Raw genomic sequence first — 14,499 nt, 5'->3', positions numbered from 1 at the left:
ATTTTAAAATATTTTAATAATATTCTTAAGCCTATTTAATAAGTTATTAATATTAATAAAAAGTTAATAACCGCCCTTTTTTAATAATATAAGCTAAGCCGTTATTAATAAGAAACGTAAAGTTTTTAAATAAACCTATTACTTTTATATTTATTTTTATAATAAAACCCTTTTTTAAATCTATTATTCTTTTAAATTATAACTTTTTATTATATTTAATTTAAAAAATCCTTTTTTTTAAACGCTATTTTAAATTTATTAATCTTAAATAGCCTAAAGCTTATTATAAAAGCTTTTTTTAATCGATTTAATATATTTATAAAAGCTAACGGATTCGGTATTATAAAGCGATATAAATATACTTTTTAAATAAGTCGGCTTATATAATACTTGTTTTAATATAATCGATTTAATAAACCCGGTTTTTTAAAAAGCGTAGGTATTCGATAATAAAAGTTTTAAAAATACGGTTATTAATAATAAGTAATTATAAAAATATAAAAAAAAAGAAATAACTTTTATGTTATTTATTAGACTTTTATTATAATTAATATAATTATTAACTAAATTTTAAAATATTTACTTACTTTTTATATTAAAAGCTTATTTAGTTTATTAAAGATTTTATTAAAAATATAAGCTGTTATATTAGTATTTAAATACGTAACGTCCGTATTATTATATAAAAATAATTCCCGGATTTTATATTTATTTAATATAATATTTATAATATTAAAATATATTTAAATTCAAAAAAGCTAAATAGTTATTTACTAACGGCTATATTAATTAAATTATTTAATAAACGATAGATTCCTTATATTATTAAATAAGCTAATAATAAGCCGGACCGCTTTATTAAGTTTATTTAAACTTTTCTTTATTATTTTTAAATATAAAAGCCATTTTTAAAAGTAATTAGCTTCGATAATACTTATAATATTAATCGCTTTAAATTTTTATTATTTTAAATAATGAAATAAATATATTTTAGATCTATTTATAATATAATATTTAGTTTTATTAATAATAAAAAGTTAAAAAGCTTTTAATTTCTTTTTAAAAGTATAAAATAATTAATCGAGTAATACTTAATTCGTCGCTTTATAATTATTATTATAGACTATAATAAATAAATAAAAGCTATATTTAATAAAGAGTTTTTAAATACTTAATAATAACTTTATATTTATTATATTAATTTTAATATTATATTTAAAATTAAATAAAAATAGATTAAAGCCGGCGGTAATAATAATAATAATAATAAGTTTAATAAAAAAGATTTTTATTTAATAATATAAATAATAGCGGAGCTTAATAAAAAAGACCGCGTTTATATTAATATAATAATAAATTAAATTATCTTATATAATTATTACGGGGTATTTATTATATAAATACTTATTATTTTTATTAAAATAAAATAAGTTTTTAAAAAAATATAAAAAAAGTTTTATAATAAATTCGACGATTAATACCTAATCTTATAATATTTATATTTAATATACTTACTTATAAAAACAAAATAAACTTATTATTTTATTTATTAATATTAAAATTTTAATATTTATATTACTTTTAATATTAAATTAAATAATAATAATATTAAAAACTATTTTTTTAATGGTTTTAATTACTTATATCGGCTTATCGACGTTATATAAAATATAATTAATAATTAAAAGCTATGCTTTTGCTAAGCCTATATAAAATATAAAATACTTACTAACTAGGATTATCTCGGCCCCCGCTTAAAATATTTTAATAAACTTCGGACTATAATTTTATTAAAGTATTTTAAATTAATTACTAAATAATACCGGCTTATATATAAAATAATGTTTTTTATAAAAAGGCCGTTTTTATTTTTTATAAAAAAGTATAATAATAACTATTTTATATCGGTCAAGCTAATTATTTTATATTATTATAAACAATTTTTAAAAATAATAAAACTATTAATTTTTAATAAATAAAAGGTTTATTTATAATAACGGTTTTAAATAACGTCTTTTTTTAAGCCCTATTATCGGATTTTAAATTTAAAAATTATAACGTTTTTTTATAATAAATTAAAAAATATAATATAATAAGTTTTTATAAAGCTATGCTATTTTAATAAGGTTAACAATTTCGATATTAAATTATTATAATATAAAATAATTAAAACTCGACCGGCTGTAAATAAAGCCGCTTATTAAAAAGTTATAATAAATTATTATTAATTAATAGTTTATAAAAGGCCGGTTATTTAATCTCTAATTAAGCCTTAAACTAATCTTAATAGTAAATAAAAAATTAATTTAATATTTTTAATAAAAGAAAGATAATAAAGGGTTATATAAATAAAAAGCCGTTATAATTTAATATTTAAAAGTTAACGTTATAATTAAAATAAAAATAATTACTTATTTATTTTTTCGTTATTTTTCAAAACTTTATAAATACCTTATGAAGAATAACTTAAGGTATATATTATTTAATAAGAGTTTTAAAATTATTAAGTTATCGAAATGTTATTATAAGTATTTTTACCGCTTTTATAAAAATATATTATAATTTTAAATTAATTAAGATAATAGATATGTATACCGTTGTAAGGTATATACCTCTGTATTAATTCTATATGCCTCTATATTAATTCCCATATTTAAATACTATTATTTTATAATTTATAACAATATAAAAAGAAAATTAAAAGTTTTTATAAATTAATTATTTAAATTATAACTATTTAATTTATTTTAAAAAATATATATAAAGAAAATAAAAAGCTATTTAATTTTGATTTTTATTTCTTTAATAAAAACGTAATAATAATATAATTAAATAATTAAATTAAAATTATTAAAAAAATAAACGATTTTTATTTAAAAACTTTAATAGAATATAAATTTAAATAAGTCTTATTTAAAATTAATTTAATAATTTAAATTTAATAGAAAAAACTATTAAATAAACTTTTTAAAAAGAATTATTTAAAAAATATTTTTAATTTTTATTTATTTAAAATATACTAATTTCGAAATATTAAAAAAAAATTTTAAAAAGTTATTTTAAAAAATAAAAAAATAAATATAATATATTAATTTTATCGTTTATTAAATAAATATAATATATAATATTTTAAATATATATATTAATATAACTAAAAAGAAATTTATAACTATTTTTTTAGGGTTTTATTTAATTTATAAAAAGATTAATTAAATATTAAATTATATTAACGAGTTTAAATTATTTATTTATAAAATAAAACGATTTTATATATTATATATAAATTAAATTAATAATATATTATAAAATAAAAAATAAAAAAAATAAAAAAAATAAATAAATTTATAAAAAAATTTATATTATTTTAAAATTCGGTTTTTATAATATTATTTTTATAATATTTTATTATTTTTAATAAAACTTATTATTTTAATTATTTATTATAAATTAAAAGAAATAAAAATATATTATATTAAATCTTTTTAATATTTTAAATAATATATTAATTAGCTTATAATAAAATATTTTTAAATTTTTGATAAATATAATTTAAATAAAGTTTTAATATATTAATTAAAATAATTTAAAAACTAAATAAATCTAAGCTAGTTTTTAATATTATTTATATTAAAAACGAAATTTATATTTATTAAATTACGGCCTAATATTATATATTTATATTATAAAGCTTCTTTTTAAAAAAGAGTTATTATAAATATAAAAACCTATTTTTAAATTAATTTCATTAATAATTAATGAAATTAAAAAGTATAATAAGTAAAATTAAATTTTAATATATAAAATTATAACTATATTTTAATTATAAAACCGGGAGCGTTTATATAATAAATTAAAAAATTAAAAAAATAACGTATATTTCTTATATATATAAAATAACTATAAATATAAAAACCTTTATAAAAATCTTTTTAAAAAAAAAACTTATTAAAAATTAATTTTCTAATAATATTTATAACTAAATAAAAAGCGTTTAATAAAAATATAATAAAAATATAATAATAAACTAATATACTTTTTAAAAAACGGAATTAATATACCGGCGTTATAAATTAATATACCGGCGTCGCTATTCGGCTTCTTAATTAGCTTAAAAAAACGATACATCCTTATAAAAGCGGTAAAAATAACTATATTAATATAACTATTTTTACCCTTTTGTTTAACTTAAGCTCTTATTTAAGATTTTTAAAAATATATATTATAACTTATTTATATTATAGTTTTATAAATCTTAAATAAATATTATTTAAAAAGGCTTATTATTTAATTACTTTTTGCGATATAGTTATAAAGATTTATCGTTATTATAAACTATTTTTTATTAACTCCGTTTTTTTTTAAATATTAAGCTATATTAGCTATTTATTTATATAATCCCTTATTATCTTCCCCTTATTAAAAACGCTAAATTAGCTTTTTATTTATCGTTAAGATAAGTTTAATATTTAATTTTAATTTAATTAATATATCTTTTATATAAGCCTAATTAGCGTCGATTTATTTTTATTCTTAAATAAGCGACCTCGTTATTTATTATTTACGCCTTAGCTGTTATAAGTAATACGGGCTTAATTAATTAATTAACCCTTTTTAAATAAAGCTAATTATAATAAAATAAGCTACGCTATATTTTTTAGCCTATTATAGAGGGATATAATAATTTTAAAATTAAAAATTTATTAATATAAATTTAAAAAAAACGTTTTTTAAAAACGTTACTAAGGGTATACTTCTTATTTATTAAAAATAATTAAATTTACTATTTTAAAATAGATTTTATAATAATATAAGATATTTAGCTTAATTAAAATAATATAATTTAAACTATAGTTTTTAAGAAGGGTCAAGAATAGCCTTTTATTAAACGGTATTACTTTTTTTATTAACCGGTATTACTTTTTAATTAATATAAAATATTTTAAAGAAAGTATTATTAAAAGTTTATTTAAGTATTTAAAACGAGTATTTATATACTCCCGGCCCGTAAATACTTTATCTTTAATATAAACTTATTTAAAATGTATTTCCTAATTATTAATTATATTTTATATAATATCGATAAGTCGATATAAATAATTAAGATCGTTTAAAAAATAACTTTTAATATTATTATTATTTAACTTAGTACTAAAAGTAGTATATTATAGGCTAGGAGCGTAGAAACATAGTTCTTATAGTCTAAAATACTTATCTTTTTAAAAAGATATTTTATAAATTAATTAAGTAAATATACCGTCTAAAAGCGTTTAAAAAATAAATTAATAAGCGTATTTAAATAGGTACTACCTTAGCTATACGTAACTATACGCTAGACTTTTTATAATATACCCCTTTAATTATAAAGCTATTCGTAACTAAATTATATATATAAATCCTTTTTTATATTTTTTTTAAATAAATATAAAAATAATTAATAAAAAAAATAGGTTTAATAAAAGGAATTCGTTAAAAATAATAATTTTATATTACTTTATAAATAATAGTATTATAATATATTTATATAAGCGTATTATTATTATTATTATATATATTTATTAGTAAATAAATTATAGTAAGGTCGGTTATTAAGCTATTATTTAAGTAAATTAATAAGTAATAAAAATACTTTTTTTCTATTACCCGCTTTTTTATTAAATATCTTCTCTTTTTTAACCTTTTTATAAATCGTTTTTATAAATTTTTTAAATTAGTTTTTAGCTTTACGTAACCTTTTTTTAATGTTAATAAATTAAAATATAATAAATTATAATATAATAATTAAATATATATATATAAACTTATATATATATATATATATATAATAACCGGTATTACCTTTATTAAAAAAAACGCTACCGAGCGCGCTAAGGCCGTTTACGTTGTTAAGGTTAAGAAGGCTATTATTTACGCCGCCGCTACCGCTAAACGTACCGCCGATACCGCCGTTATTAAGAAGTGCGCTGCTAAGGCCGTTGTTAAGGCCGCTGCCGACGAGGAGGCTGACGAGCTTATTAGTGAGGGCTTTAAGGACCCCGAGGAGGAGGTGGAGGAGGAGGAGGAGTCGAAAGACTTTAATAATCCCTTTATTACCGACTTTAAAAATAAAAAGCTCTTACGTTAATAATTTAAGAAATAAGAAGTTAAAAAAGTAATTAATAAGGCCGTTTTTAATAATATTATTAAAGCCGCCGCCGCCGAGCTTAATAAGTTTTTTTTTTTTAAACTTTTTAAAACGTTATTTTTAATATATTTAAATAATCCGTAAATAAAAAAAGGGTATTAATACCTATATTACTTTTATTAAAACGGTTAAATTTTATTTAAATTTAAAATTAATACGGCTTTATTTATAATTATATTTAAAAATAAAGCTAAGGGTAAGGTTATTATAATAAAAAAAAGTATAAAAAAAGAGTTTAGTATTTTAAATCCCGCTTTTTATATCTTTTATTTTATTTTAATAAAGTTTAATAAAAATACCAAAGCGTATTATATATATTTTATTATTATAAAAGAGGCCTTTTATATTAAAAATAAATATATTAAATACTTTTAAAACGGTCGTATATATATTATTATTTTATTTAATATTAATTTATTTATAATTTATTTAATAAGCTTTTTAATTAATAACCCCCTTATTAATTTTTATATAAATCTTTAAGAATTCGTTTTATAAACTCTTAATTAATAACTTTAGGTTTTTATTTACGTTTATTCTACCGTTTATAAAGCCGAGGGCTTTAAATCTTTTTTTATTTTTAAAAAAATTAAAAAAAAAGCTAAGCTTATTATTATAAACGGTTCTTTTTAATAAAATAATAATACTAACGTTTTTATATACTTTACTTATTTTATTATTAAAGGCCGTTATATTTTTAATAATATTAAAAAAAAGATTTTTTATTTATATTATTATTAATAATAGTGGTTAAATATATTTTTTAAAACTATCGTTTTCGTTTTTATTATTTTTTATTTTTAATATAGTTTTATAAAGTAGTTAATTTTTATTTAATATAGTTTTATAAAATAAATTATTTTCTAATAAGCGTTTTTTAAAATTTAAATTATAATTAAATTATTAATTTTTTATATTTATATTTTTTATAACTATTTTTTATATATTTATTAGATTTAAATAAGCTCTAAAGTTTAAGAACTTTTTTTAATTAAGGTTTTTATAAGACCGTTTATTAATATATTTTTTATAATTATATATTTAATTTTTAAATAATTAATAACGTATTTTTAATAAAGCTATATATTTTAAAGGAATTGATATACGGGTATAAATAATTAATATACGGGCATGACTTTTATATAGGTATAATAGCTATATACTATTATTAGCCTAAAAAAGCTATTGCCCTATTTTAATTTTACCGGTCCTATTTAAAATATTTAGGAATTTTTTTAATATATAATCGCGACGCGTCGTTTATATTAATTAATCGAGGCTTTATTACTATATTATTTATATTAAAATCTTTTATACTTAAGTCTATTTTTTTATTATTAAGGTATAACTCGCTATGTTAAACTAAGAGCTTAAGTTTAAATAACGAATTTAATTTAAAATAGCAATATAATAAGTATTTTTTTATTTTATGATTTTTTATTATTAATAATTTAAATATAAATATTAATAATTATTATAGTTTTAGCAATAATAATGCGTTTAAAAATATTTTTATTTTTTATTTAGATCGGTTTTATTAAATTATTTAACTTTATAATTTATATAAAAACGACGCGGTACTTATTAAAATATAAAATAATTACGAAATCTTTTTTTATAAGATATTTTTAATAATAATTATTTAGATTTATTAAATTATTATACTAATATTTAGCCTAGAATACGGTCTATTTTTATTATATTTTATTTTTAAATTTATTTTATAAGACGAGAAATATCGATTTATATAAATTGCTTTTATAAAAGAGTTTAAATTTATATTACGTTTAGTTTAGGAAGTAGTAAGGGAAAAGTAATAGTTAATTAAAAAACTTTTTAATTTTTTTAAATAAGTTTAATAATAGTAACGGAAATAAGGTTATTTATTATATTTATTTAATATATTTACTTTATTACCCCTATTTTTATATTCTTTTTTTTATTATTTAAAGTATTTTTTTATTAATTTTTAAGTAAATTTAATAATTTTATTATTATAAGGTTCTTACTTTTTAAATTAACGCTCGTTTTTACTTTTATTTAATTTAATTTTAAATTTATAAATTCTTAATAACTTAGAGCTTATAATCGATATTTTATTTAATTAAGTTAACGTATTTATTAAAAAGAACGGGTTTAGTATTATTTATCGATATAGATATATATAAAAATAAAAAAATAAAATATATATTTTAATACGATCGTTTTAATAAACCGCGGTTTATTAAAGGTATAGGGTTATATTAACAAAAATCATAAAAGTATAGTTATAAATAAATAATTATTATTAAAACGAAAAAAAAGGCGTTTAGTTTTTATAATAATATATTAAAACTAAGTATATTTAATATAACTACGGGTTAAGTTTTAGTTTTTTAATATATTTTTTATACTAAAGGTTTATATTATTAATTAAGAGTGTTTTTAAAGTTATTATCCGCCGAGTTAGTATTAAGGTTTACGATATTTATATTATTATTTAAGAATAATTTTAAATTCCGTGTTTATTTAACGGGATATTTATAATATTAAAGCTTTTATAAATAAAAAGAAATTAAATAATTATTTATTAATAGCCGTTTTAATAAAGCTTTTTAATAAGCGAGAGGTATTTTATATTATAAAGTAAATTAATAACGAGCTTAACCGGCTTATTAATTTAATATAGATATTTTTATTTTATTTTTTAATATAAAGGCGCTTCTCGGAGGTAATTAATTTTAATAATATATATAATACGAATCGTTTTAAACTTCCGCTATTTTAAACTATTAATTAGATATATATTAAATTTATTTTTAACGTAGTATTTAGCTTTATTAATAACGAGAGGTTAAAAAGGTTCCGGTTTTTTATGGAAAGTATTTATTAATTAATTAATTAGTATTTAATTCGCTTATTAAATATTATTATTACCGATTATAATAAATAAATAAAGGCCGTGTTAGTTTATAAGTTCGTTGACGTATAGTAATAGCTCTATATTTATTATATTAATTTTAATATTATATTTAAGGTTAAGTAAAAATAAGTAAAGGGAAAACGGTTAGAGGGTACCGGTAATAGCTCGGATTATAAAGACGATATTAAGCTTTTAAGAATATTAATAACGGAATTAAGCGATAAAGACTAAGCGTATATTTATATATTTATTAATGATTTAATTTTTTATATATATTATAGAGTTTTTATAATATAAAAGCTTATTATTTTTATTAAAACCGAGGTTATTTTTAAGAAAGTATAAAATAGTCTTTATAAAGAGTTCGATAATTAATAGCTAATATTATATTATTTTTATAAGATATATTTTTTATTAAAACTTAATAGGCTCGCTATTATATTTAAAAATATTAAAATTTTAGTATTTACGTTATTTTAAGGACCGAGTTTAGTAATAATAATATTAAAAACTATTTTTTTAATAGTTTAAGTTATTTATATCGATTTATTAATATTATATAAGATATAATTCGAGATTAAGAGTTATGGTTTACATAGTTTTATATAATGGATAAAGTATTAATTATTTATTAATATACTAAAATTAGTTTAGAATATTTAAATAAACTCCGAGGTATATTTTTTTTAATATATTTAAAGTTAATTATAAAATAATATCGAATAATAAAAATAGTATTACCGACCGGTAATTATTTATAACCTCTTTTTATTAAAAATTATATAAACGACTATTTTATTTCGATATAATTAAGTATTTTTTATTATTATATAATTTATATAAGGCTTATAGCCGGGATATTTTTTATAAAATAAGATATTTATTTTTATTAAAAATTAAAAAAAACGTTTTGAAAAGACTTATATCGTTAGATTTTAGATTTTAAAATTATTATATTTTTTTATAATAAGTTAAAGAACTTAGTATAATTTGTTTTTAATTAATTAGTTTTATAAGAAGATAGTAGTTTAAGGGCTTAATATAAAAAAACGTTATTAATAGTTTTTAAAATAATTCGGCAAGGCCGTCTATTAAAAAACTATAATAAAATAATTATTATAAAATTTATATAAAAAAAAAGTAATAAAAAAGTAGCTAATTTATAACCTTATTATAATTTTAAATTAAAAGTTAATTTAATAAATTTAGTTTAAAGAAATTTATAAGAGTGTGAGTTAATAAATAAATATTATAAATAAGTATTTAAAAAAGGAGGTACGAATAAGAGATTTTAATTAATAATAGTAACGAGGCCGTTTTTTAATAAATACGATTATTTAAATAGGGCTTCGGTAAGATTTAATATTAATTTACTATTTATTATATATTATAATAAAAGGATATAAAAAGCATAGAAATTAGAGATAAGTATAATATAATTTAATATAAAATAATTTAAATAAATATATTAAAATAAGAAAATATTAGTAAAAGAGCTTTTACTACTTTTAAGACGAAGTATTTATAATCTATGTATTTTTTTAAGCTAATAATAGTATGTAGTTGTTATGCCTGTGTAAGAGTTATGCCCGTGTATTAATTATTTATGCCCGTGTATTAATTCCTATATTTTAAATATTTATATAATATAGGCGTATAAAAACCTTTTCCGTATTCATTATTATTAATTTAATTATCTATATATTATTATAAGAAATTATATAAGGGGCTTTTAAATTAAATGCGAAGTTATAAAAAAGTCTTTGTAATACTATTATTTTTTTAATAATTTCTTATAAATAAAAGAGTTTTATTTTAATTATAAAAGTCGTTATTATTAGTTATTTAAACGCTTTTTATTAGATTAAGTTATTAAAAAGTATTATAATATACTTTTATAACGACTTTTTTATAGCTTTATTGTTTATAAAAAAAGTATTATTAATTATAAATAAAAGTAAATTATAATTAAGTTCTTAGCCTATTTTACCTTTTTATATACCGTAATAAATCGTTAAATAGCGTATTTTATATAAATATTTAATAACTTAATTTATTATTTAAAAGTATTTAAAACTTAAGTTTTAAAAATATTTAAATAGTATATTTAAATAGTATTAAAACCGTTTATATATAATCCGGACGTATTAATATTAAAATATAAAAAACCGATTTATTTTTTTTAATATATTTTTATTTATATAAATATAAATTAGTTTTTATATATTTTTAAATCATTTATAAATAATAATATAGTTAAATAAATATTATTTATAAAATTAAACTTTTTAATTATATTTTTTATATAAACGTTATATATAAAATAAATTTTTTTATTTATTTTATTTTATATAATCCGAACTTTTAAAGAATATTTTATAAGTTTTTTATTTTTAATTTATATATTATTTTTATAATATTAATAATAATAGCCGCGTATTATTTATAGTTTTTATAAAAGAATATAAAAAAAAATAATAATAATTTTATAGTTTAAATTTTAATATATATAAAGATTTTTAGTTATTAAAAATAAACTTAGGCTTTTAAATATATTTAAAAACGCTTTATATTATAAATAAAGCGCGTTATAAAGTATATATAAAACTCTTTTAAATTAAATATATTTCCCGTTAATTTAAATTTATTTAAAAGTTTATAAATAATTAGTTCGTCGTATTTATTAACTTCTGCGTTTAGGAAAGCGTTTATAATATTATATTAAAATAATTCTAAATCGAACTACGTTATTAAAACTATTACTAATTTAAAAGTCTTAACTATAAGTATTACTATATATATATTATAAATCGTAATTAATTATAAATCGCTATAAACGTAAATCCGTATTTTATAATATTCGAATTTATTATATTAATTAAACTTATATATAAATATTTATTTTAATAAAAATAGCTTTATACGCGCTTTTAAATATTTAATAACCGTTTAGGTTTTTTTTTTTTTAACTTTTTTAATTCTTTACGAGCTATTTTAATAAGAAGCTTTTATAAATAATTTAAAAACTTAAAAAGTTCTTTTTAGCTTTTTAAAGCTTTTAAAAAATTATTAATATATATTACTTCTTAATTAATAGTCGTATTATATTTAATTTAATTATTTTATACTACGGCTTATAATACTTTATAAAATATATAGTATATAAGATTATAATCGTAATATGGTACCTCTTAATTAGGGAAATAAATCTATCAAAAATCCTAGCTTAGGCTATTTAAAAATCCGTTCTCTACGCCTTTTAATTACTTAGTAAAATTATATATAATTATAAAATTTATTATCGTTTTTTAAATTTATATACTTTTATATGTAAACGGCTTATATACTTTTATTATTATTTTTTACCTTTTTTTAATATAATCTGTTAAAATAATATTAATAACTACGCCTCCGGTCCGCTCGGCCTTTTTTATAATATTAAATTTAAATACTCAGCTCCGTCGTTATTATTAAATATTATTTTTAAATTATTAACTATTTATATACTTTATAATATAATTTTTAAACTCTTAAATTCTATAATAATCGGTTCTTTATTTATAATTATTAATATACTTTTAGTATTAAAGGTTTATTTAAAAGTTATTAATCTTTTTTTTTTTTAAAAATTATCTTAAGCGCTTCGACGTTTTTTAGGGCGGGGATTATAATTTAAATTAATTAAATAAGTATTTTGAATTTAATATTTTTTTAAATAAACTCGCTTTCGCTTATATCTAAAACGTTTAAAAATTTAAAAATTATATTTATAATATTTATAAGTTTTTAAATATTTTTAATAACTAAGTTAGCCATAGCTACGAATAATACTTTTATAATATCCTTTTTTAAATAAAAAATAATCTTATTAAAATATATATTACGTATAATTACTACTTATTTAAACATAAGAACTTAAATCTTATATAAATTATAAATATTTACTATATATTTAATAAAATATTTAATATACCTTTATAGAAATATTTTATAATATTTTCTTTTAATTCCTTTTTTATAGTCTTTTAAAAGTAAATAAATTCTATAACCGTAAGCGTAAAGGCCTTTTTAATATAAATATAAGTCTTAAGTTATCTTATAAATAAACTTAAACACCTATTATTTAAAATATTATTTAAACTACTTTTTTTTTATTTAGTTAAATAATTTCTAAATTATATCTTAATATAATAAGATATTATAAAAGAATATTCTTACTAACATATATTTATCTTATAAGTCTTTTAAAAATCTAATTACTAACTTTATTTTAATATTTTTAATAATCACTTCCTTTTTTATACGCTTACCCCTTCCTATTAATTCTTTTATATACATAAAAAAGAGCTTAATATCGATCTTTTTATTTTTTATTTATATTTAAAACGGGGTTTTTTTATATATAACAATTATTACTTTTTTATTATTTATATAAACTTTATAAATTATTAAGCCCTTTTAATAATATATTTAAAATTTAAAAACTCTTATAATTTTAAAAACTAATTTTATTTATTTATTTTTTTAAAAAAATTTAAAAAGCTTTATAAAATACTTATTTTTAATTATAAATAGCTAAAAATAGCTTTTAAAAATTTTTAAAAAGTCGAAAAGGTTTTAAAATATACGGTAATACGGTTTTAAAATTCGATTTTTTAAAAAAGATTTAAAAATTACTTTTTATATGTATATAAAAATATAGTATTTATATTTTATTTTTAATAGCTTTTTTATATTTACTTTTTAAATATTATAAATTAAATTTTTAAAAGTTTTTAATTTTAAATAGCTAATTTAAAAGTATTAAATTATTACGTCGTCCGTTTTATTTATATAAATAATATTAAAATCGGGTTTATAATATAATAAAATATTAAACTAAATTAATATTATAAAATTTAAAAAGCTTTTTAATATTAAAAAGCGGGCTATAAGGTAATAAATAATAAGTTTATATTAAAAACAAGTAAATTTTTTTTTTAAATAATTAAGTTATTACTATATTTTTACTTATATTTCTAAAATATAAAATCGTATTAAGGCCATAATATTAAATTCTAATTTTCAATAAACGCGTTTTAAAAATAATATTAATATAAAAACCTTTTATAATAGCGACGTTTTTTAAAATAAAGTCTTTAATATTAAAACCTTTTTTATTATAAAAAGCTTTCTCAAAAACCTTAGTACTTATTCTTATAATATAAATATAAGTAATGCCCGCTTTTATAAATTCTTTTTTTAAATAAAGAATATAAAAACCCTTTTTTAATAAAGCCTTATTATTAACTAAATAATATCCTTTGTAGCTATTATAAACTATATTATTTAATAAAACGTAGCGTTTTTTAAAAATTATTAAAAATATTAAAAAGCTTATAAAACCGCTTTTTTATAGTTTTTTATTATTATTAAA

At 15.5% G+C, this 14,499-nt stretch overlaps 1 protein-coding gene across 1 annotated transcript; it reads left to right on the top strand.

The window, feature by feature from the left end:
- Positions 1 to 1,841: 1,841 nt before the first annotated feature.
- Positions 1,842 to 1,979, top strand: CORC01_00092 (uncharacterized protein; the record flags this gene model as incomplete). The annotated part of the gene is made up of 1 exon (XM_022611750.1): positions 1,842 to 1,979. The coding sequence occupies one exon, from the start codon at positions 1,842 to 1,844 to the stop codon at positions 1,977 to 1,979; it is 138 nt and encodes a 45-aa protein (XP_022481755.1).
- Positions 1,980 to 14,499: the final 12,520 nt, after the last annotated feature.

Source organism: Colletotrichum orchidophilum (genome assembly GCF_001831195.1).
Source record: "Colletotrichum orchidophilum strain IMI 309357 chromosome Unknown Scaffold_1.1, whole genome shotgun sequence".
NCBI classification, from domain to species: Eukaryota; Fungi; Ascomycota; class Sordariomycetes; order Glomerellales; family Glomerellaceae; genus Colletotrichum; species Colletotrichum orchidophilum.
Note: the sequence above shows the minus strand (reverse complement) of the source record. Positions and strands in the feature narration are given on the sequence as shown.